Genomic DNA, 22,204 nt, shown 5'->3' with positions numbered 1-22,204 from the left:
ATAGATATTGCCATCACTTTGTTCTTATCAGGGGGCAATGTGGGTTCATTTAAAATGCATGTTGTATTGAAGACAATAAGTCTGTCTGTTTTCCCGAACAACAGAGAGATTTTACCAATTTCACCGTGTCTAATGATAAGAGGATCACCACCAACAATGGATGTCTTTGATATTCTATTAGTTATTCTTTGATGTTGACACCTTAATAATTTCCCATTACCAGTGTTGTGTAGAGAGCAGGAGGAAGGAGGTTGATCCCTGAAGGCCACAGTCCTTTTGTGCATTGTTCAAACCAAGCAGACCACCACATGGTGTGGCTTCATATATAGTCTTCCCTCTCAGCCCAGTATGTGAATGAAATCAGGTGTCCTTTATGGTTGGCAGAAATACCTGTAGGACAAGCGTCTCCTCTAGGGATGGAGTCAAGCAGCAACAACAGTATCATCTCTCTCTCTCTCTCTCTCCATGCACGCACACACACACACACACACACACACACACACACAGCAGCCTGGCCAAGACTGCTGGCAGCGCCTTTCCCTGTCTCCTCATTAGCTATTAGCGCCTCTTCTCATATCTGTCCTTGTAAGAGTTGAGAGATTAAAGAAGAGGTGAGGATTTACTCTGATATGACGGGAGGGGTGAGAATGACATGACTCTGCTGACACAGTCAGCTGTACCCTGCTCCAGCCTACATTAAGCACCTAATAGCCTACCCATTGTTTCAGAGTAATGATGCAGGGAATGATGCAGCCAGCTGGGATCCTGACTCATCACATAATCTTTGCGCATCTTTGCCCATCTTTACCCAATATCAAGACATTTGTAACAGGCTCTTGGAGTTTGGACTCAGTGTTTGGTGGTAAAGGTTATTCCTTCACAGCAAGTCCCTGTATCAGCCCTGCCCTCTGTGCGATCGCCTCTAACATGTTTCCTAAAGTGCTGTGTCACAGTCCCATGCTGCCCAAGCAACTCAGACAAAATGCTCTCATATCCAAACTTCATTCACAGGCGCTCCGCAGGGAAATAAGTGTGGAGGGCATGATTTCCTGCTCCAGTGCATAATGAACCCGGGGGTTTGGCGAGCTCCAGTGGTGTCCAATAAGGCTCAATCACACTGAGGCTGCGAACTCCACAGGCCTGGGTGTAATAATGATTGCAATCATAATAGTGATAATAACGGTAATGTCTTGAGCCTTAGAGGGTCTTACAGGAATGTCCAATCACTTATAATGAGACAGGAACTCCCCGTGGTGTTAAACACATCTTGTTTTTTATGTGCGTCTGTCTCTGTGTGTGTTCTTGCTTGTCAGAAGGACAATGATAGACTGACTTTTTTTCTTTTTGATGACTGGTCTTTCTAAATGACTGTGTACTGGTGTCAGAGCCCAAATTGCAACTCTCAGTTGGAGTTGGTCAGCTTGATTAGTCATCCTGTGTTATGTCTAAACAACAGAGAATCCAGGCTCTTTTCATTCATAGTTTGTCTCACATGAGGTTGGGCACTCTTTGGCCTGAGAGTCACTCTCAACTTATCAACTTGTTGTACTTCACCCACTGTTTTGTCTTGACGGCCAACACTTATCTCTTTTTTCATACATTGACAAAAGCATTGTTAAAGCCATTCACAGAGCTCCATCATTATCCTGCCATTCAGTAGCACTTCCTCACTGGAACCAAATCTTTTCATTCACTCTGTCAAGCTCACCTCATCTGACGGACGGGCAGCCGTCTTTTATGTGGAGCATTCGACTGTATGTGAAGCTATTCTACTGCAGAAGAACTGTCCTGCCAAGGACAGCTCCTCTCAGCCTTCCATCCATGTCTCATAGTAGCATGTCCTTTCTTTGACTTACCAAGAAGTAAAATGCCTCATTCCTGAACAGACAGAAGCACAATGGCATGAGCTATTTATAGCAGCCACCTGCTGTGCAGGACACCGGTGATGAGACGGAGAGAATTCGCAGACTGAATCAATTCCTCTTATGCCGCCGTTATTGTGTGTGAATGCCACAGTGGAAAGCGTAAGGGCAAAGGTCATCCGATCTGCCATTTGCAGCCTCGTGATTATTGTCATATCTTTTCCATCACTGCCTGCCAAATCATCAGAGGTGGAAAAACTCTGGCTTCAGAAAGTCAAAGTCCTACCATGTATTGGTCCTACCAGAGCATTTAATATAGGTGATTTCACTAATTAGCTGATCTACCTGGCTGAAGAGTTGTGTTAATTAGAATGAGATATGGTCAAACTCATCTCTATCGCTTTTTTGCTCTGACCTCTCTGATCTCTCTGACCCCCCCCCCTGTCCTTCTCTCCCTCTCTGTCATGTTTCCCCAGTGCCTTTTCGCTGGTGGGCGCCTCGTACTCAAGCGGGCGGCGGGCTCCCAGAGAGCTTTCGTTGGCGCCCTTGGTGCTGCTGCATCCCAACAGTGACAACAACCTGAACAGCAGTGGCGTGGCCGCGGGCCCGGATGCCCATCCGCAGCGCAGCCTCTCGCCACAGCTGCTCCAGCAGATGCAGAGGAACCCCAATGGCACGGTGAGGACCATGGGCATGCAGCCGCTAGCTGGGCCCTCAAGAGCCAGATCCCTCGGGCCAGCCGGGCTGGGAGAGGAGCAGCGCCGGCAGCAGCAGCGTGAGAGCCTCAGCCAAGCACAGCACCACAGCACGCACAAAACAAACACCACCCAAAACAAAACACCAAGACCAAAAACCAAAACCAACGCACACGCATTCAAAACAAAAACACCAACACCAACACAAAACACCAAGACCAAAACAGAACACCAAAACAAAACACCAACACCAAAACCAAAACCAAAACCAAAACCAAACACCAACACCAAAACAAAACAAAACACCAGCACCAAAACAGAACACCAGCACCAAAACAAAACACCCGCACCAAAACAGAACACCAGCCCCAAAACAGAACACCAGCACCAAAACAGAACACCAGCACCAAAACAGAACACCAGCAACACCGAAACACAAGCACCAACACCAACACCTGGATGTGGTAGTGTCACAGTGTCTCTGTCATGCCTAGTGATCACTTAAGACCAAGTTCACCAACTAGCAGACTTAAACTTTCTGAGCCTCAGTCAGAGATTAGCAGATGCATTACATAATGCGGGAATCACATTGTCTCTCACAGACTCACATACACTGACACACACACCCACCCACACACACACACACACACACACACAATGCACTTCTCCACCTGGGGATGACCAATGACAGCCTCCCATTCCCTAGAAAGCAGGATGGTATCTTGAGCTTTGCTTGTAGTTGTGTTTAGGAACCTCTACTGTAACGAGCAGGCTGTTTTAGGACTGTGAAGAAATTGTGTAAAAAAAGATTGTTAACAAAAAAGAAGGATGTGCCTTCCCACCTAAACACAGGTTTTTATAACAAAGCCCTGAAGCTGTGTGTGTGTGTGTGTGTGTGTGTGTGTGTACCAGAACACAAGTGCAGGCCCAGAAATATAGCGACTGTAATCCGGATGGCATTCATCAGAGAAAAATGAAGATGTCGCTAACCGTCCACACATTGCTATGGCTGTGACTGTGAAGCGCATCTGTGTGTGACTCATACTGTGTGTGTGTGTGTGTGTGTGTGTGTGTGTGTGTGTGTGTGTGTGTGTGTTGTTTATGTATGCATGTGTGTTGTGCTTGCGCACTGGAGAATCTCGTCAGCTCCCTTGGGGTGTTGGGGGGGTGCAAGGAGAATAGATTCAGTAACTGGGCCATGACGAACAGGGAAAAATGAATGAATTGAGAAGCAAGCGAGCGGTTTTGAGCTGCATCACAGATCTCCACAAGCCAAGCCGACCCTCCCCCACCCCCTACCCTCTGGCCCTTACCCCCCTAGCCAACAACACGCCACACGCCAGCAAGGAAAACCGCACCTCACTCCCCTCCTCACCACCAGAAAACCTGTCAGATTCTCGCTTCACCCCAGCTACACACACACACACACACACACACCGTTGAGAGAGCTGAGAGCCTCAGCTGCCCCGAACCAAGCCAGCATCACTCCCCGTGTGGAGTTGGAATATATTAATGTCTCTGCCATGGGTAGCAAGGGTCGAATATGGGATTATCGCCCTAGTTACCAGAACAGTTGCTATGGTTGCTATTGTATTTGTGTATGCATACATGTACACTGACAATTTGAATGATTGACTGGTTATATCAGTATTATGGCTAAAGTACTAGAGAGAGTTTGTGTGTGTGTGTGTGTGTGTGTGTGTGTGTGTGTGTGTGTGTGTGTGTGTGCGTGCGTGCATGCGTGCGTGCGCTTGTCATAAAAAGTGGAACCCACATGAACAGATCTATCAATTTGAATTTATCCACGTCCTACAGCTCACTCTAAATTAACTGTATCCTTCCTTGCTCGACAAAGACAGCCATTTACCATGTAGCGTTGCCATTTGTAATAGACTACGTACACAAAAAGCTCTTCCTGTGCATTATATTCTACTTCTTACATCTTCACTCCGACACTGAGTATCTTGTTTGCCCAATACAGTAATAACAATTTTAACACACATAAATCCTTCTTTTTCGTAAAGTGCTGATTCCCTAGTGTACACCTAACTGGGTTCGTGTAGACATTAATTACATTAACAATAGCGGCAGGTTCAGACACACCTGGCTCCACTGGAAACAAACGAGCGCACAGAGAGCCTTTCGTGCATGTAGCCTTTTGTTTACCAGTCAGTGCATGTATCATAAATGCTATACTGTACATGTAATATCCCATGCGTTACTTGCATACTGTAGGTCCTGTTTTGTGTGCATGTTTTGTGTCCAGGCAGAGACAACTGTTTCTTTTTTCATCCAGTGCTTACCCTCCAAGGCTCATCTGCTATGGCACTGTGCACAGTACTCTAGGACCACACAGCTGTTTGAGTTTTTTTTTGCTGTGGTGTTCCTGTGTATTTCTCATTCTTAAGGATTAGTGTGTGTGTGTGTGTGTGTGTGTGTGTGTGTGTGTGTGTGTGTGTGTGTGTGTGTGTGTGTGTGGATTGAGCCAGCGATACTGAGGCTTTACTTACTGGTGATGTAATGCAGACTCTAAGGTGATTAAGACACATGCTCTTTCACCCTCTATACAGATTCAAATAACACATATGGTTACATTATTTACGTTGACCAGACCATCGCGTATGTCCATCCGGCAACGTATGGTAGTTGTGCCAGAGAGATAAAGATGATTCACACATTCAGAGAGCTGTCCAAATACAAATAAACCAAGCTACAATACGCCGGTTCATTTTAGTCAAGCACATGTGAGAGGTCTCCCATTTTGAATCCCAGGGGCTGAGAAAGGATGCGTGGGCTGTGCCGTCTTCTGCCAGCCTTTGCCTCTCGCAGTGGAACTTGTCACTTGTTGTTAGATGTGGTTGGAGCTGAGTCCTCTCATGGTGTCGTCCCATTAGCAATGTGTGTACTGTGTGTGTGTGTGTGTGTGTGTGTGTGTGTGTGTGTGTGTGTGTGTGTGTGTGTGTGTGTGTGTGTGTGTGTGTGTGTGTGTGTGTGTGTGTGTCTGTGTGTGTGTGTGTGTGTGTGTGTGTGTGTGTGTGTGTGTGTGTGTGTGTGTGTGTGTGTGTGTGTGTGCATGTGTGTGTGTGTGTGTGTGTGTGTGTGTGTGTGTGTGTGTGTGTGTGTGTGTGTGTGTGTGCGCATGTGTGTGTCTATGTGTGTGTGTCTGTGTGTGTGTGTGTCTGTGTGTGTGCAGGTCTGAGTGCAGGTGTGCTCAGGTGTTGGGCCACAAGTCTGCACACACTCCCATTACACTTTTGATGAAGAGAGGTCCATCTTGTTACCCTCTGAGCTCTGTATCTCTCTCTCTCTGTTTATCGCCCCCTGGCTGGTTACTGCTCCTCAGATAACCCTTCACCTCCTCCTCTCAGGCTGTTTATCGCTCCTGGGCTAACCCCGCTCCTCACCTCCAGTTCTCCTTCCCGAGGTCCCCTCACACCCTGCTGCGATGCTTGGAGCTTTGCCATTCGGCTGGCTGCTGAGTGACTCTGTGTGTGTGTGCGTGCGTGCGTGCGTGCGTGCGTGCGTGCGTGCGCGCGTGTGTGTGTGTGTGTGTGTGAGAGAGAGAGAGACAGAAAGAGAGAGAGAGAAAGAGAGAGTTTGTGTGTGTGTGTGTGTGTGTGTGTGTGTGTGTGTGTGTGTGAGAGAGAGTGTGAGTCTGTGAGTGTAAGTCTGTGTGTGTGTGTGTGTGTGTGTGTGTGTGTGTGTCTAACATCAAAGGCAAAGGCCGAGGGCTAGGGACAGCTGCCCATCGTCTCCAAATGTCAAAGGCAGTGATCTGGAGGATGACTCACTTATCACCAGAATCTGTGACATCATCATTCCTTGGCATTATGTCTGGCGTTTATGAAAAGCCCTTTCCCCTCGCTGCCTCATGTATGCTGTAGCAAAGCTCTGTCTGTTTTAGGTGTTCACTAACGGCACTGTGCATGACGTTCAGAAAGATCAAATAGGTTCACAGTAGTAGTAGCAAGGTTCTTACACTCTGCAATGAATACCTTGCACTGATTAACTGGATGCAAGTGTACTATAAAAAGACTTGCTATAAAAATATTTTGCCCCAGATCAAGGCTGTGATCAGACTTCATTTGCTGTGTGTGGAGTGTACCTTCATGCGATGTTGCATGGGGAAATGATAGTGTTGTAATGCAAGTAGGGCAGCGGATGATTTGCCCAATGATTCTGAGTCATGATGTGATGTTTTCCTCACACAGGCCAACTGTTATACATGCACATGCACATGCACATGTAAACATCCACAACAAGACACATCCCAATTCTTCTTTATGGGCTTATTGCTATGAAATCCACTGTTGCTGAAATCTCATCTCTAAATTTGAAGGTTATGGAGATCAGGTTAGCTTGTTTAGAAATGCTTAAAGTTTATTTGCGTACTAAATATTTTAATAGTCACCCCACACAAATCACTCATAAATATTACACACTATTAATATTACAAGCCAGTGTGCATTCATTTGAAACATCAAGCAGAGCGCCTGCCCTGTCTAGAGACTGGACGCTGCCTGCAGTTGATAATAATGAGGGGGAGGCAGTGTAATGTGGGGAGGACTCCCATCCCACCACAGCCCTGTAGAGAGACGAGAGAGGAACTTCACAGCTTTCCTTTTACACTCGTTTCCTTGTAGAGTTTCTCAGTCATGCCAGCCATTCTAGTCTGGCTGTGGTAATTGGGCGCCTGTCTGTTTGCAGTGGGATTTTCTCCGTAGAAATCATTTAGTGCCGCTTATGTAACGTGAGTTTTTTGAGATGCTAATTGTCCGCTGTTCAATCCCAGTGGTTGTCGTGCCTCCCTGGCCTTGCTGGTGAGCGCGCTTAGGGGGTCGGCCACATTTGACAGACCTTTGCCACATTGTGAGGTGGAATGATGTGCCGCTGTGCTGGATTGTGGCCCCTGTTTCTCCAGCAGGTGGTGCTCTCAGACAATGATTAGTGTGGCAAAGCTCCTTACAGTCTCTCCCACACAAGCGCATGTGTCAGAGATCATCCCTGTTTCAGATTACAGCCACAAATGCACTGATCAAAGCTTCCTAACAGTGGATTTCAGGGCAGGTTGTTCTGTCTGTGACCCATAGTGTTATTTCCCCTCAAGTGCTACTTCAAACAAGCCTAAAGTCTTCACAGGAATCTAATATTTCTGATTTATGCACTCAGTACTGGCTTGTCTGATTAATGAATGGATTCTCTGGAATGCCCCAGCCCTACCCTCAATGCTCTAGCATGTAAATCTAGCTTTCCTTGCTCTTCAAGAAACAGTAGTGAAGGAGCACTCGTGGCATATGTATCAGGTTTAACTGTACGCCAGTCCATCCCTGGCCTGTCCTATGGTGAGGGGGGACCCAGTAGACTCCTGAGCCGCAGCATGTAGGCCGGTGTTCCCACCCACCGCGTCGGCCTACTTACACATCTCATAAATCAGAGCAGCTTGGAGAGGGAGGAGCACAGCCCAGCCTCAGTGAGTCCCCCCCTCACAACGCCACAGGGACACAGAGAAGGACAAGTTGCTCCAAGGACTGGGAGGCAGCACCTTACCCTAGTCCAGTTTGAAGCCGGGAGGAGCCTTGCTCTGCACTGAGCTCACTCACTCCTGCATTAGATTACATTAGAGTAGATTCAACTTCACTGTCATTGTGCAGAGTACAAGTACATAGACAACTAAATGCAGTTTGCGTCTAAACAGAAGTGCAAAAAAAGCAGAAAAGTGCAATGTGATATACACAGTATAGGCAGGTGGTGCATAAACAGTATAAGATATATAGTTTAACAGTAATGTACATTAATATATTAATGAATTAATGTATTAACAGTAATATATTTAGGGTTCCTACGGGTGGAATCTGAGGAGACAGGTGGACCAGGATCTGAGGAGACAGGTGGACCTTCTTTAGAAATGATTTATGAAATAACGTGTTGAGTCGTGTTGAGATGGATCCGTTTGGACGCAAATATTCTTGATACGGTTCCAGGGAAGACGGAGGAAAAAAAGATCGGTTTGGTACGTGTGGACTAGGCCTTAGTCTCCTCAGGAAGAAGAGACGCTGGCTAGCCTTCTTGGTCAGGGTAGAGGTCCTGAGAGAGGTGGACCCAGAAACACACTTCATTTCAGCATGCCCTTCTCCACTCCTAGACAGCTTCCAATCAGTGTTTGGGGATGCCACACTCAACCTCAAACAAAGAGTGGAAAGTAATTACACAACAGCCGCATTACAGGCCATAACAGCGTTTTCAGGCAGGGAGAATGGCCATGGTTAAGGGCTGTAGCATGGCTGAGCTCCTGGTTTATGTAGAACTGTACTGTAAAAGTAGTGGAGTGGGGGATTACAAAAACATGTGACAGGGTCATCATCTCTTTGACTGTTCCCTTCTTGCTCCGGCACTCCCTGTTTCTTTGTGGAGTTTTTATGTGGAATGATCAGTGTTGGATCCTGACCTCCATCTTCTCCATCTGCAGTCCCAACACCAGTGTGGATGGCCCTGGCTCCCGACGGAAGCTGTACAGCGCAGTTCCGGGCCGCCATTTTGTGGTGGTGCACTCGTACCAGCCACAGGCTGAAGGCGAGATCCCTCTGTACAAGAACGACAGGGTCAAAGGTAACATATCATACACACACCACTACAGTCTTATAAGCACAATGTGGAGAAATCCATAGATGAACACTAATGTTACACTGTTACAACCACACTTTGTGGATGAATTATGAATTATGAATCATTTGGGTTAATCTTACAACGACTTTGGTGTTCCACACCTGAAGTAGAGATGAAACAAACTGTTCCTGGTGTCCTTTCTCCTCCAGGATCACTCACATTATCTTTAACCCTTTGATTATTTAGAGGGATAAAACTAGATAAAGTATGGTCAAACTAGATTTTCTAGATACCAGATTTCAGAGGGAACCCCACAGTTTTTTTTTCCATATTTCCTGAATTGGATAAAATATGCAGTTTAAAAATGCTTTTGGTCAAATGTAACTACTCCATTACTATTTTATATTGTTTGTCTGTCAGTTTTTTGCAAACAGCTTTCTTTCATAAGAAGCTCTCAAAGCACTGCTTAAAATGTCATTTTGAAACTCTTATATTTGGAACTGCCTTTGCCACTATAGTGTGGCCTATTTCCTTCCTCCATCCCTGACGACTCGTGTGTCTCTCTCTCTCTCTCTCTCTCTCTCTCTCTCTCTCTCTCTCTCTCTCTCTCGCCCCAGTTCTGAGCATAGGGGAAGGTGGGTACTGGGAAGGCAGTGCCCGGGGCCATGTGGGCTGGTTCCCTGCGGAGTGCTTGGAGGAGATCCCTGCCAAGCCCAATGAGGAGAGACCACGTAAGTGTGTGTGTGTGTGTGTGTGTGTGTGTGTGTGTGTGTGTTTGCCTTTGCATGAGTATGTATCTGCTTGTATGTTTGAGTATTTGTGTGTGTGTGTGTGTGTGTGTGTGTGTGTGTGTGTGTGTGTGTGTGTGTGTGTGTGTGTGTGTGTACATGCATTCTCGCTGTTTCCCCCTGGAGGCATCCCGTGGCACTGTTCAGCTCCCTGTGTCTGGAGAATAAAAATGGAAATAAAGGCAGAGAGAGAGAGAGATAGAGATAGAGAGAGAGAGAGAGAGAGAGAGCAGACTTTTATTCCTCTGTAACTCCCCCACCCCCCAACTGGCCAGAACCCCACCGGCCAGATCAGCAGGGGATTGTATGGGACAGGAGGGCCCACCAAGGCAGTCGCCAGTCTCTCATCCACCTCCACCCCAACACATGGCCTGGACACACCAGATCATGTAAATGTTATCAATAATATGTGCTTTAAAAAATATTTTGATTTATTGCAAAAAAAATTCCTTCAGAATGCGATTTCTTCCTTTTCCCCATATGATATGCTAATATCCTTGTTAGGGTTAACTAGTATTAGCTATGGGAAGTGCCCTGCAGTCCATGCTGGTGTGTGTTGGTGTTGCAGTGGCTTGAGTGTGGGAGTATGAGTGGTCCCGTGATGCTGTGTTGTGTGTTGGTACAAGTGTGAGTGTGTCAGGGGCAGGTCCAGTGTTGCCGTGGTGTGAGTGTGTCAGGGCCAGGTCCAGTGTTGCCGTGGTGTGAGTGTGTCAGGGCCAGGTCCAGGGCTGGAGGACTGTGCTGACTGAGTGACAAGCAGGAAGGCTGTGTAGCATGCTACAATGCCGTGTTGTGTGTGGCATGTGCTGGACGCTCCAGAGCGTACATGTGAGCCACGTGACTCGTCTCTCTCTCTCTCTCTCTCTCTAACTTTCTTTTTTCCATCTCTCTCTGCCTCTCGCTCTCTCTCTCTCTCCTTTCACTGCTCTGCTAACTCAGCTGTGCGCTCATATCCTCTGGGGCAGCCAGTAATGAACACATCACGCTCACTCTGCCCTCTCCTAAGCGCTCCCACTGCCTCTCCTCTACTCACTCTGCTTCTCACCATTTCTCTCTCTGTTGGACTCTAACCTCGAAGAGTTCTCTCTCTCTCTCTCTCTCTCTCTCTCTCTCCTTTCACACTCTTTCTCTCTTTTCTTTCATTCTCTCTCTCCTCTCTTTCACCCTCCCTCTCGTTTTCTCTCTCTTGCTCTGGGACTTTTGGCAGGAATTGTCTTTACCCCCGGCCCCCATGACACACCCCTGGGGGGGGTTGGATGGAGGTAGGCATCTCACACTTGGCTTGACTCTCTCTGCCAGAAGTGCTCCAAGTCTGCCCCTTAGGATACCCTTTGGCGGCATGGGGGAATTGGGGGATGGGTTGGGGGGGTGGGTCATTCATGTATACAGTACATGCGCGTACATCTAAAACCACTCATTTAAGTACACGTGCCTATAACCACGCACATATATACTGTACATGCATGCACACACACACACACACACACACACACACACACACACACATACACACACATACATACTCATAAACTCTTAATACAATCATGCACATGCACACTCACTCACACACACACACACATACAGGCACACTACACACAAACACACATTATACACACACATGCACTTAATAGAGCTCTTGGCCCACTTTCCCTCCTCTCTGGGTCTGACCCTGTGTGTATGAAGGTGAACGCCCCCCTCCCTCCATCTTCTACTGTACAGCAGCAGCAGCAGCAGCACCAGTGAGTGCATCACAACTCATTTGGCTCTTCCACTAACAGCCTCAGCACAACCCCCCCCTCTCCACTCTCTCTCGGTCTGCTTCACAGACTCCAGCATGAGAAGGCTTGTTGGCATTCTGAGGAGAGATCCCTTTGTGGCAGGCCTCTCTAAATTTCACAGAGAAATAATTTGCAGCTTGACATAGAGTGCACAGCGCTGCCCTTGAGAAAGACAGTTTGGGTGCACTTCATGAGGACGCGATCGCTCAGGCAGGCTGTGCGGTTCTACTATACTGTTTTGATCTCTAGCTTTTGCAGACTCCCCTGCTCAGGCTGGTTAGTGCTCATGTCAGAAGGGCTATTGTTTGCAGCCCTCACCACTATTCTGTTTAATCCCTTTCTGCACTTGCCCATAATTGACACTGGCAGCATGAAGTGCAAAGGCTCTGGTTTGAAGGATGCAGGTCAGTTAAGGGTCAGTTCCCATGGAATTGCCTCTGAATATCAGACAGACCGCTTGCAACAAATAAATGGATTGTCGGTGAAAATTGTCCTGTCAAGTGGTCATTTCTTTGAAATAGACACCTAGTAAGCACAGCCATGGAACAAATCCCTCGACTTTGCTCCAGGAGAGTGAAGTGGGTCTGCACAGATAGAGCAAGGAGGAAATAGAGGGATGAGGGCATTCATCTGTACGTGATTGTGGCGCAGGTGATTTTCTCTCTCTCTTTCTCTCTCTCTCTCTCTGTGCATGTGTGTGTGTGTGTGTGTGTGTGTGTGTGTGTGTGTGTGTGTGTGTGTGTGTGCATGTCCGTGCTCATCAGTAGACCGTGATCAGCATACATGTATTTGCCCCATGTCCCCTCCCTCCCTGTTAGCGTGCACATGCTGACTGAGCTTCTCACTGGGCACGAGCACTCATGGTCCAAACACTGCGATGTCATCCATTCTTCCGTTACACCATTTTTCATCTTAAATCTTGTTGTCCGCCTGACTGGTGCGTAATGCAAATAGATCAGACTTGCTTAGTCAGACCATCAGCAGTAAAAGGCAGGAGATGACCAGTATGGCCCTGAGCCTGAGCGATGATGACCCTTGTGTCCATCTCGCACAAGGCCGCTGCATTGCGTTGAAGGATCTGAGGGTTTAAGCAGCGAGGGGAGCTCGTACGGTTCATCTGGATGAGTCAGAGAGGCTGACTAATAGTCTAGCTGTTTTTAACAGTCGCTCTTGATGTGTCCTGGGATTGTGATGCGTGTTTTAATCATTGCAGACACATTGCTTAACTCATCGGGGAGGAGCTTCAGTACTGCTCGTTAGTACAGGGCTAATTCTGAGTGAGCTCAAGAAGAACACGTTGGATGTGTACCTGTAATTACTTTGTTTGTCTATTCCTGAGATATTTGTGATTCTTATGACTCTTCACAAGGTGTTGTGCTTCTTATCACGTATTGGTTCTGTGACAAATTGTGAACTGTTAACTAATAATGGGCTTGTTTTACCTAGCTATTAGGGATGCACGATATATCGGCGGCCGATATATTAGCCGGTAAGTGAAAAATGAAAATATTATTATCAGTCCGATAACAGAATTCTGGCCGATAATTTGCGCCGATATTTTTTAATCAATCATTACACACTGGGCAACAAAATGCAAAATCTAGTTCTCAAAATGAGCTTTCTTGCTATGTCTGTTTCATTACTTTCTCATTTTTCTGGTATCAGAAAAAAAACTCTGAAAAGACAAAATGTACTGAATAAAAAAACAAATTATTAATTCCTCCCAAGATGTAACTGTCATTGACATGTAAGACATACAGCAAACACCTAGCAAGATACTGTAAATTTCATTGAACTACAACTTTCATCGAAATAGACATACAGTAAAGACCTTTTGCACTGTTTTCTCCACCAAATAGGCAATACAGTACTTTGTCTAAATGTGCATTAGATCCATACTTGCAAATAGCAACACAGAACAGACATCTCTTATGTAGAATGAATGATTGTTGATTGAAGAATTGTGCAAAGGAGTTTCACACAGGTGTATCAGAAATTCAGACTTATGCAAGGAATCTATACCACCTGTGAAAAGATGTTTTCCTTTTGTTTAGCATGGGAAAACCAATAGAGTTTGGGGCTTTTGAATGACACCTGTGTTAACTGTTTTGCAAAAGGGTGTGATAAATGTGTGAATCCAATGAAAATGTGTGAACACATTCGCAAGAGATGACTTCTGCTGTGCAAAGAAAGTAGTCATGAAGACCAAGTGGGTTCTAGTTTACTTAAGCAGGTAAAAGCAATCGAGAAAAACTGTAATACCTGCTTTTGAGGAATGGACTATCCATTTTGAGCAAGTGACGTGCTTTTGCAGGTCATCCACTAGGTTTTGCAAAACTAATTGTTTTGAGAAATGCACTAACTGTTGTGCAAATGTTAATAGTGATGTGAGAATAGCACCAAAGCGACTGAGAAAAACTGTATTTGTAAACAAACCCACCTGTGTTCAGGGAGAAGGGTGCAAGTCATGAGTGTGTTTACAACAGTTTTGTAAAATACAAATGTAAATGCAAATGCAACGGGGGGCCCAGCAGCAAAAAAAGCCCAAAACATTGCATTGGATACCTACTGCACACGCCCAGATGTGCTGGCATATAGCCAGATTTCAATCAGGAGCTACAGGACAACAGAGGACAGAGCTGTGATTACAGTGGTGGTGATGACATTCTGTTCAATCTCACATTTGCCCACACAGCCATTCAAGACAATTGAAGAGGCTTTTAAAATGTACGTAAAGTGAACGTTGTCAAGATCACCCACCTGTATACTACTACGTTGCATGAATTCATAAACTGCTGAACTTGCTACTGAAATCTAGGCCAGGTGAGATGGCCTCATTTATTTAAAGGCCCTAAAATATTAACCACAAAGGATTTTTCACACTGTGGTTTGTCAATAGCCACTGTCTTACCTGACAGTAAGGCATATATTCCTCTAACCACCATAAAGCATGTCAATGTCACATAGAGTGTCCAACAGTCCTACCTGACAGTGAGACAGTAGATGTAACAGTGAGACAGTATTATGCAACAGTGAGACAGTATTATGCAACAGTAAGACAGTAGATGTAACAGTGAGACAGCATTATGCAACAGTGAGACAGTAGATGTAACAGTGAGACAATAGATGCAACAGTGAGACAGTAGATAGTGATGGCAGTAGACAGCAGAGGGGATACTGACCAGAGAAAGCACATTGAAGGGTAGAGACCATCATACATGGCTCAGTGAGATGGAAGTCAAAGTATGCTACTGGGAAATGGGTATATTTATATTACACTAGGGCTGGGCGATATATATCGATATAAAAGATATATCGATATATTTTAAAATGCGATATGGAATTAGACCATATCGCATATATCGATATAGTTCAAATTTGTGCCGTGATCCTTGCTCCACGCAAGCCGCTGACCGGAGCTCTCTGCACTGCTCCCCTCTCTGCACTGCTGTGAAACTGCACGCTACTTTTCTCATGTATATTTATTTCAGAAAAAGATGGGCCTATTTAATTTTATAGGCTTTTTTTATTTAAGATATTTTTTTTATTTAAATGTGCACCTTACTTTGCTTACTTACCTTGCACCTTACTTTGATTTCAAAAAAGGCACTCCAGTTTTATGTTTACATTTTACTGTTATTTGAGTAGTGAGTTTTCAATAAAACTACTCATATTTGACTGAACATTTCATTTTACAGCTCTAACTTTGCGGAAAAAATATCGGGATAAATATCGTATATCGATATTCAACCTAAATATATTGGGATATGACTTTTGGTCCATATCGCCCAGCCCTATATTACACATTATTGTATAGTATATATGAGCATGACTGTGCCTGGAGACAAGCAGCATTATCATTTGAATGTGCTGCCATAGGTTTCTTGCCATGCACAGTAGGAAACAAACTCTGCTGACCAATTAATTTAGTAGATTTACACATATTGTTTCTTCAGTGAAAGCTTCTTCTACAGCCAGCAGTTTTTATTATTTTCAAGCATTCACAATCAATTCACCTGTGAGACCCCTTTCATGTCAGTACAGTGAACTGAATGATTTGTATGTGTTTGTGCTGAGACTGCCTGTGTTGTCTGAGAGCCACATTAGTACAATACTCTCATCTCATTTACTGAGGAGGATGCAGCCAGTGGACAAAGATGCTGTGATGAGACCCTTATCCAGTCCAGGATCCATTTTCATTCGCTGTGGTCACCCTGACGGTTGAGACCACCCTGTGAGAGACTGACCTTTTTGTCATAGAGGCACTCTTTTACCAAGAATTCACAGCCTAGTAGTGGGTGGTTACTCCATAGAGCAGTGCAGATCAATATCCACTTTAGTCATACTGCCTTAAGCAGACGTCGGTGTGTTGAAAATATTAACTGACATGCAGACATATGCACACACTTGCATGCATGCACACACATAATACACACACACACACACACACACACACACACACACACACATATTTCCTGCAAAGAGGAAGATTCCATGGAATCTGTCGGGGTGAAACTGGCACAAGAAAACCGTGTGGGAGGTGTGTGTGTATGTGTGTTTTGCAGACAGAGAGGAAGAAGATGAAGTTGTGATAGGATGAAAGCTCAGAGCTAGAGCGGGTGAGGATGCAGAGAGGATGTACTCTACTCTATATGTACACACACATCAGTGGCCAGTCTAGTCGGGACATACAGATACTTCAGAATACTCCCTCACACAGAATCCATGTTGTCAGTTTAGCGAAAAATTATCAGTTTAGAATAAAATTAAGGACAATGTATCCATTCAACCATGTATTTACAGTACTCAACATGGTTCATAATATTTTAGGTAACTGGAAAAAAACCCATTTAGAAATACATAGCCAATAGGTTTTAATTAAGATTAAAGTGTAAGATTAGTGGTCAGTGTCATACTAAGGCCTTTTGAGGTTGCCAATCACAATGTTTGGTCTTGCCAAATCAATTCTTGGAAGGTTTAAGTTGTTCATTCATTTCCTTTTGAAAGGGATTGCACGCAGCCATAGTGTAAATTGCTTGCTTTTGTCTAGTTTCAGAAGTCCAATCATATAGTTGGCATGCATGTATTAAAATCACAGTAATCCGTCAATACTTTAAGCCCTGTTAAGTCTTCATTATTTATAATCTTTCATTGTCTCTCTCTCTGTGTCACTCACTTCTCTCTCTTGCCCATTTCATTGTCACTAAATGCAGTGAATGATATGAAAGGGACAGAGCTCAGTAGCATGCGGTCAGAGAACATGGAGCTCCTCACTGACAGGGTGGAGTGATAGAAACCTCTAGAAATCTCTACAGAAAGGAACAAACATAAGCGTCTCTGCTTGGAAAACAAACCAGCTATAGGGAGTCCTCTTCATAGGGTCCTCTTTGATTTGTAGATCTCCATGGAAACAACCTCTAGACCCTACAACAACATTGCTATGGAATGGATCTAGTTGCGAGTTTTTTTTTAACCACTTTTTGTTTCCTTTTCCTTGTATGACAATGGAATGATGTGGTCTTACTCTTCCTCTGGACTGGAGTGTGATAGCTAGGATGCTAGAGCTAATGGTAGGACAGCCTCTCTGCTGCAGCTCTGGGTGAGATGATGAGAGGGGTGAGAGAGACTGACTCTGACTGGACTGTGTATAGGGTGATGTAGTGAGGTACAGCGAAACCAATGGAAGTGATTGTTAGGTCCAAGAGGACAGTTCACTTTGGGAGTGGTGAGTGTTTTGCAAGTTTCAACTAGTACATGTTAATCAATTAATGTATTGTTTATAGTGCAGTATCACCATGCAAAATTGAGGAAAATGAGACAAAACATAGAATTGGTATGTTCTGCTTATGCGGCTTACATGTTGATTAGTTTACTCTCTTTTGATTTATTATAGTCTAGTATGGTGGATGTGCACATCATTAATGTGTTTGTGTTGATAAAGGTAGTCTGTAGGCTTGAAAGAAGTGTGAATTGATAAGTGGAGCAGAGAGGTATTCAGCAGCACTGCATCCATGACAATTCAACATGGAATCTCTGATGCTTGACAAACATCCATGATGATTTCTTTCTCCTGATCATTTGAATATACTGTCCGTGAATATGTACAGAGGAAGTTAGTCAGACCACTGCAACCTGTCACTTAGGTGTACAGAATTCGTAGGTTTGACAGTGTCACTGAGGATCATTTGTGATTAACAACGTATTTTTTCACTATTCACTGAAACCACCTTTCTCATTTATTTCCCAGTGAGCAGAACAGACCGTAGCGACAAGAAGAAGCTCTTCAGACACTACACAGTGGGCTCCTACGACAGCTTCGACGCCTCCAGGTAAGGCCACTTGACTGCCAAGTGAAAGGTGTGTGTCAGGAGGGGGGTCTGCTAGATACAGGCCCAGGCGCAGGCAGGGAGAGGGGCTTCAGTGGGTGAGTCACATGAGCACCGAGCAGGGATCTAAAAATGTCATGTATCCACAGACAACAGCTTGGAAATGATGTCATCAGAAACCAAACTATTTTGGTATTATCAAGTTTCTCCTAAGAAGTGACATGCATTTATGTCTAATGGTATAATTATAGACACATTCTGCATTTTTATCTCAGAAACAAGCTCAGGTTCTTCACTTTGATTTGGACATGAAGGCTACTCTGTGGTCATTTACATGGAGTATGTGATAATGATGACACTTTATGGTGATGAGGTTTGTATCTTAAAGTTGTAATACCGGATACAATAAAGTTGTAATCTGACAAAGAAATGAGATTGAGTTGATTAATAAAATGGTCTAAGAGGACATTACGGTATGGGATTATGTTTGGGATTATAGTCACACTCATAGACCTCTACATGCATCTACATGAGGCATACTCATAGACCTCTACATGCATCTACAGTACAGCACAGTAGACCAGTTAGTCAGATTTGCTTTAAAGTCTGGAAGCACTACAAGCAGATTTCTGTAGAAAATTTGAGGAACATGAAAAACATTGATTTTGTTGATGCACTGAGGTCAGGATACTGATCATGTCCTTGTAGATCCTTTCAATACTGTAAATGACCCTGAACCTGCTTAGGTGGAATTTAGACCTGAGAGATATTATATTTCCTGTGTCAGAAATGTCTTTGAATCCTTGTATAATGTGGCAAGGTAACCCTGTAGAGACATAAGGAGTAATGTGAACATTAAAGGTTTCAAAGCCTCTAAGCACTGTTTAGCGTTAGATTTGTGCGTTTGTGTGAACTTGTCTGAAGGTACTTATTCCTGTGACCTGGCCAGTGGCAGACGATGAGTTAATCAGCGTTTCATTAATCTGCCGAGCAGGACTTGGGCCGAGCCAAACCTCTCGAGTGCCACACTCTGTTATCTACTCCATACAAATCCTGTCACAAAACAAAACGCCATGAGGCTCAGCCAAATGCCTTGTACATACAAGGGTATAAATGTGTGCCTGGCAATTAGGCTGTGTTTGATCAGGCCCAACATCAGCGCAGGCTTTATTATTCATTAGGCAGGTGGCCAAACCAATCACAAGCGGCGCACCACAGCGTGCCTCGCCTCGCCGGGGAGCTGGCAGCGTCCCAGAAGCCTGCCTAAGGCACACACACACTCCAGAACACACGGAGATCTAGAACAGGACCAGATCACAGTGGGGATGTGTGTGTTGTTTGCACTGGTGCAAAAAAGTGCAGAAACTTGCTCAGTTTCACTTCAGAGTTTGTCTGGCCAGTATGTTCTATTTCCGCTACGTGTGTGTACAAGATTTTGTAGAAGGAGGTTAGTTTGGGTCAAATGAGCCTCTGTGCATTTCCGACGTCTTCTCTAAATACCCACCATTAGAGGAACATAGCCTGAATTAAAAATGGAGTGAGCTGTGTTGTTACAGTGAATGAAATCTCACTGAAATGTTTATTCTCTGAGTGTGGCAGAGCGCTACTGTATGTGGAGACAGCTCTTCTGCACATGGCCTTATTTAAACACTGGCTACACTCCCCCAGGCCTCCCTTACGGCATTAAATATTCATTGTGATTTTTTTTCTCACTGACAGAAGGTGTCATTTAATTTTGCATGAGAGGCAAAATGTCTTGAGCAGTTTCACAGGCTTAGATGATCTCGCAGAGGACTAGTTTTCTTCAGTTCGCTCTCTGAGAATCTGAATCTTCTCCCAAATCTTACAAACTTAATGTATACTTTCATCTTGGCTGTGCTGACTGACCAGCGGTGGTCACAATGCTGCTTACAACTGTAGTAGGAAGAGAACAAGTGTACTGTACACATTTCCTTAACCTACTGGTAAGACATTGTGAGGCAGTGTTACTGTGAACTATTCATCCCCAGCGGAATTACAGGCAGAAAATACATAGGTAAATGTGTGTGGTAGCCTTGCCTATATCTGCTGTGCTGAGCATCCTTAAAACTGATTGCGTTGCTAGGGCAACAGGGCATCCGTTCAGTTGCTAGGAGTATGCCTGCCTTTCTCTCTCTCTCTCTCTCTCTCAGCACCCAGCACCAGACTGCCTGTACAGAATAGAAGTCTCCACAGTCCGAACTATGCATGCTGGGATAACTTTATATAAACTCTGAAGTGTGTGCGTTTTTTTTGTCAGAATTATAATGTTTGTTGAATTATGGACATCATTTCGCCAAAAATGCTAAAACAGGTGGCACGTTATTGAGACTATAAAGTAGTTTTATGTTACAATAGGAGAGACAGAAACAGAACTCACAACACTATTAAATTGTGACATGACATGACATGCCAGAGTGATGTTGCGTGTACTAACAGATGTTCATCCTGGCTGCCTGATTTGCGCATTTTAGTAATTTGTTATGTAATCGGGCATAAAGGAGAATCGTTTATAATTGTATGGAGAGGCTCATCCCTCATATTAGCTGCACGTCAGTAAATTAGGAGATTTGTCCAACTTCACTGACTGAATTGCACAATTACATTATGTCATGGAGGTAGAGTAGCGAGAATATAAATCGTTTTCTGTGTGGTTGTTGTGTTTCCATGTTGGTTATCGTGAAATTGTCTGTTTTCGACAATCGCTTATCTATTAAAATTGGCGTTTGCCGGCACCGACAATACTTTCTCCAGCTCTGATATTACGCGCGCGCTCATTCCGGGTGTCCTGTGGTGCTGAGGATTAATGAGCATGTCATTCACGTGCAAGCTATCTTTCACTCTGTCTCCGCCACCCCGCCGCTGACTGGACTTTCTTTTGCTTTCCAAACAAGCACGCACGGGCCTGCGCTTTCATGCAACAATCACGCTCTCCTCCTCCCTCACTGCTGCGCGCACTTTTCAACCGGGATTCTGTTATTGCTGCCCTCTTTCTCTCTGTTCCGTTTCGTTTGTGCTTTCATCATTTATTTAATCGGTAATGATTCTCACCGACGTCACACTGTGTTGCTGGCTAGGGCCTCCGCGTGTCGCTCCCGCCCGGGTGACGGCTCCGTTCGCAGCGGCTGAGGAGGGGTGCCGTTTTTCGGGAGATGTGGACGCCGGTGCGGCGGCGTCGTCGTCTCGCTGTTAATTTCAAATAAGTGATCGTTTCCCCGGGCTACCGGTGCTCGCAAAGATGAACCTGCACTCGGGCCGTGCAACCGTGGCGATGATGCGGATGATGGGCTGCAATAACGGGCGCTATGCGCGTAATTTTCTCCACAGTGACTGCGTGATCGATGAGAAGACTGTGGTCCTCCAGAAAAAGGACAATGAGGGCTTCGGCTTTGTGTTACGAGGAGCCAAAGGTAAGTGAGTGATGGCATCTCTTCTCCTCCACGGTCCCTCATCATCTTCCCTATGGGCTGCTATCAGAGCCACCCAAACAGCTGACAGCAGTGGACATAGATGTATGCCAAGAGGATGCATTTCATTCCTTGTTTACTAGTCTCCCCGTTATTGTGACTTTAATTTGTTTTTACAATATTTATCTACAACTTATCTTGTCTACAAATATAGCATTGCCTATGTGTGCCCCATACTAGTGTGTTTTTGTTATTTTGAAGTGTTACAACCTAATCAAACAACTTCAGTCATTCTTTGGCCAGTGGTGCACACTGACATGTTTTTTTTTATCTGTCAGACATGCACTCGTGTGTGTGTATCCTCTTTAGCACACACACGCACACATAGACCAGTCACCCACTCTGTAGACTACAGATCAATTCCAACATAGAGAAGTGTTTGCTGTGGTGGACAAGGGAAAACAACTCTTCTCTCAGATATGGGCAGAGAACATTTGAATTCACACAGGCAAATGTTTGTTCATTTTCCCTGGGTTAATGTTCCAAATATACAAGCTGGATGTTTTGCTTGCATGCCTCTGTCTTCTGTGCATATGTGTGTGTGTGTGTGTGAGAGAGAGAGAGAGAGAGATATTGGTATTTCATAGTCTGTCATTAACAGTGGAATGTTCCCGAATTCATGTCAGTAATACCACACAGACACCCGTCCATCTCCCTTGGGTGCTGT

The 22,204-nt window shown here is 44.9% G+C and overlaps 2 protein-coding genes across 6 annotated transcripts in view; both read left to right on the top strand.

Moving 5' to 3' along the window:
- LOC125306963 (SH3 and multiple ankyrin repeat domains protein 3-like) overlaps positions 1–21,199 on the top strand; it is an 83,755-nt gene extending 62,556 nt beyond the window's left edge. Inside the window, exons 11-16 of the mRNA XM_048262617.1 lie at positions 2,339–2,351; positions 2,432–2,637; positions 3,879–3,945; positions 9,024–9,163; positions 17,974–18,055; positions 21,148–21,199. Coding sequence (XP_048118574.1) covers positions 2,339–2,351; positions 2,432–2,637; positions 3,879–3,945; positions 9,024–9,163; positions 17,974–18,055; positions 21,148–21,199 — 560 coding nt within the window. The remainder of the gene's footprint in view (positions 1–2,338; positions 2,352–2,431; positions 2,638–3,878; positions 3,946–9,023; positions 9,164–17,973; positions 18,056–21,147) is intronic.
- Positions 20,801–22,204, top strand: part of LOC125307014 (SH3 and multiple ankyrin repeat domains protein 2-like) — a 41,249-nt gene continuing 39,845 nt past the window's right edge. For all 5 annotated transcript variants that reach the window (XM_048262719.1, XM_048262718.1, XM_048262716.1 and 2 more), the window contains exon 1: positions 20,801–21,480. In XM_048262719.1, the coding sequence (XP_048118676.1) occupies positions 21,309–21,480 (172 nt within the window). In that variant the 5' untranslated portion in view covers positions 20,801–21,308. The remainder of the gene's footprint in view (positions 21,481–22,204) is intronic.

Source organism: Alosa alosa, chromosome 14, assembly GCF_017589495.1.
Source record: "Alosa alosa isolate M-15738 ecotype Scorff River chromosome 14, AALO_Geno_1.1, whole genome shotgun sequence".
Lineage (NCBI taxonomy): Eukaryota > Metazoa > Chordata > Actinopteri > Clupeiformes > Clupeidae > Alosa > Alosa alosa.
The sequence above is the reverse complement of the archived record's forward strand: the minus strand, read 5'-3'. Positions and strand labels throughout refer to the sequence as shown.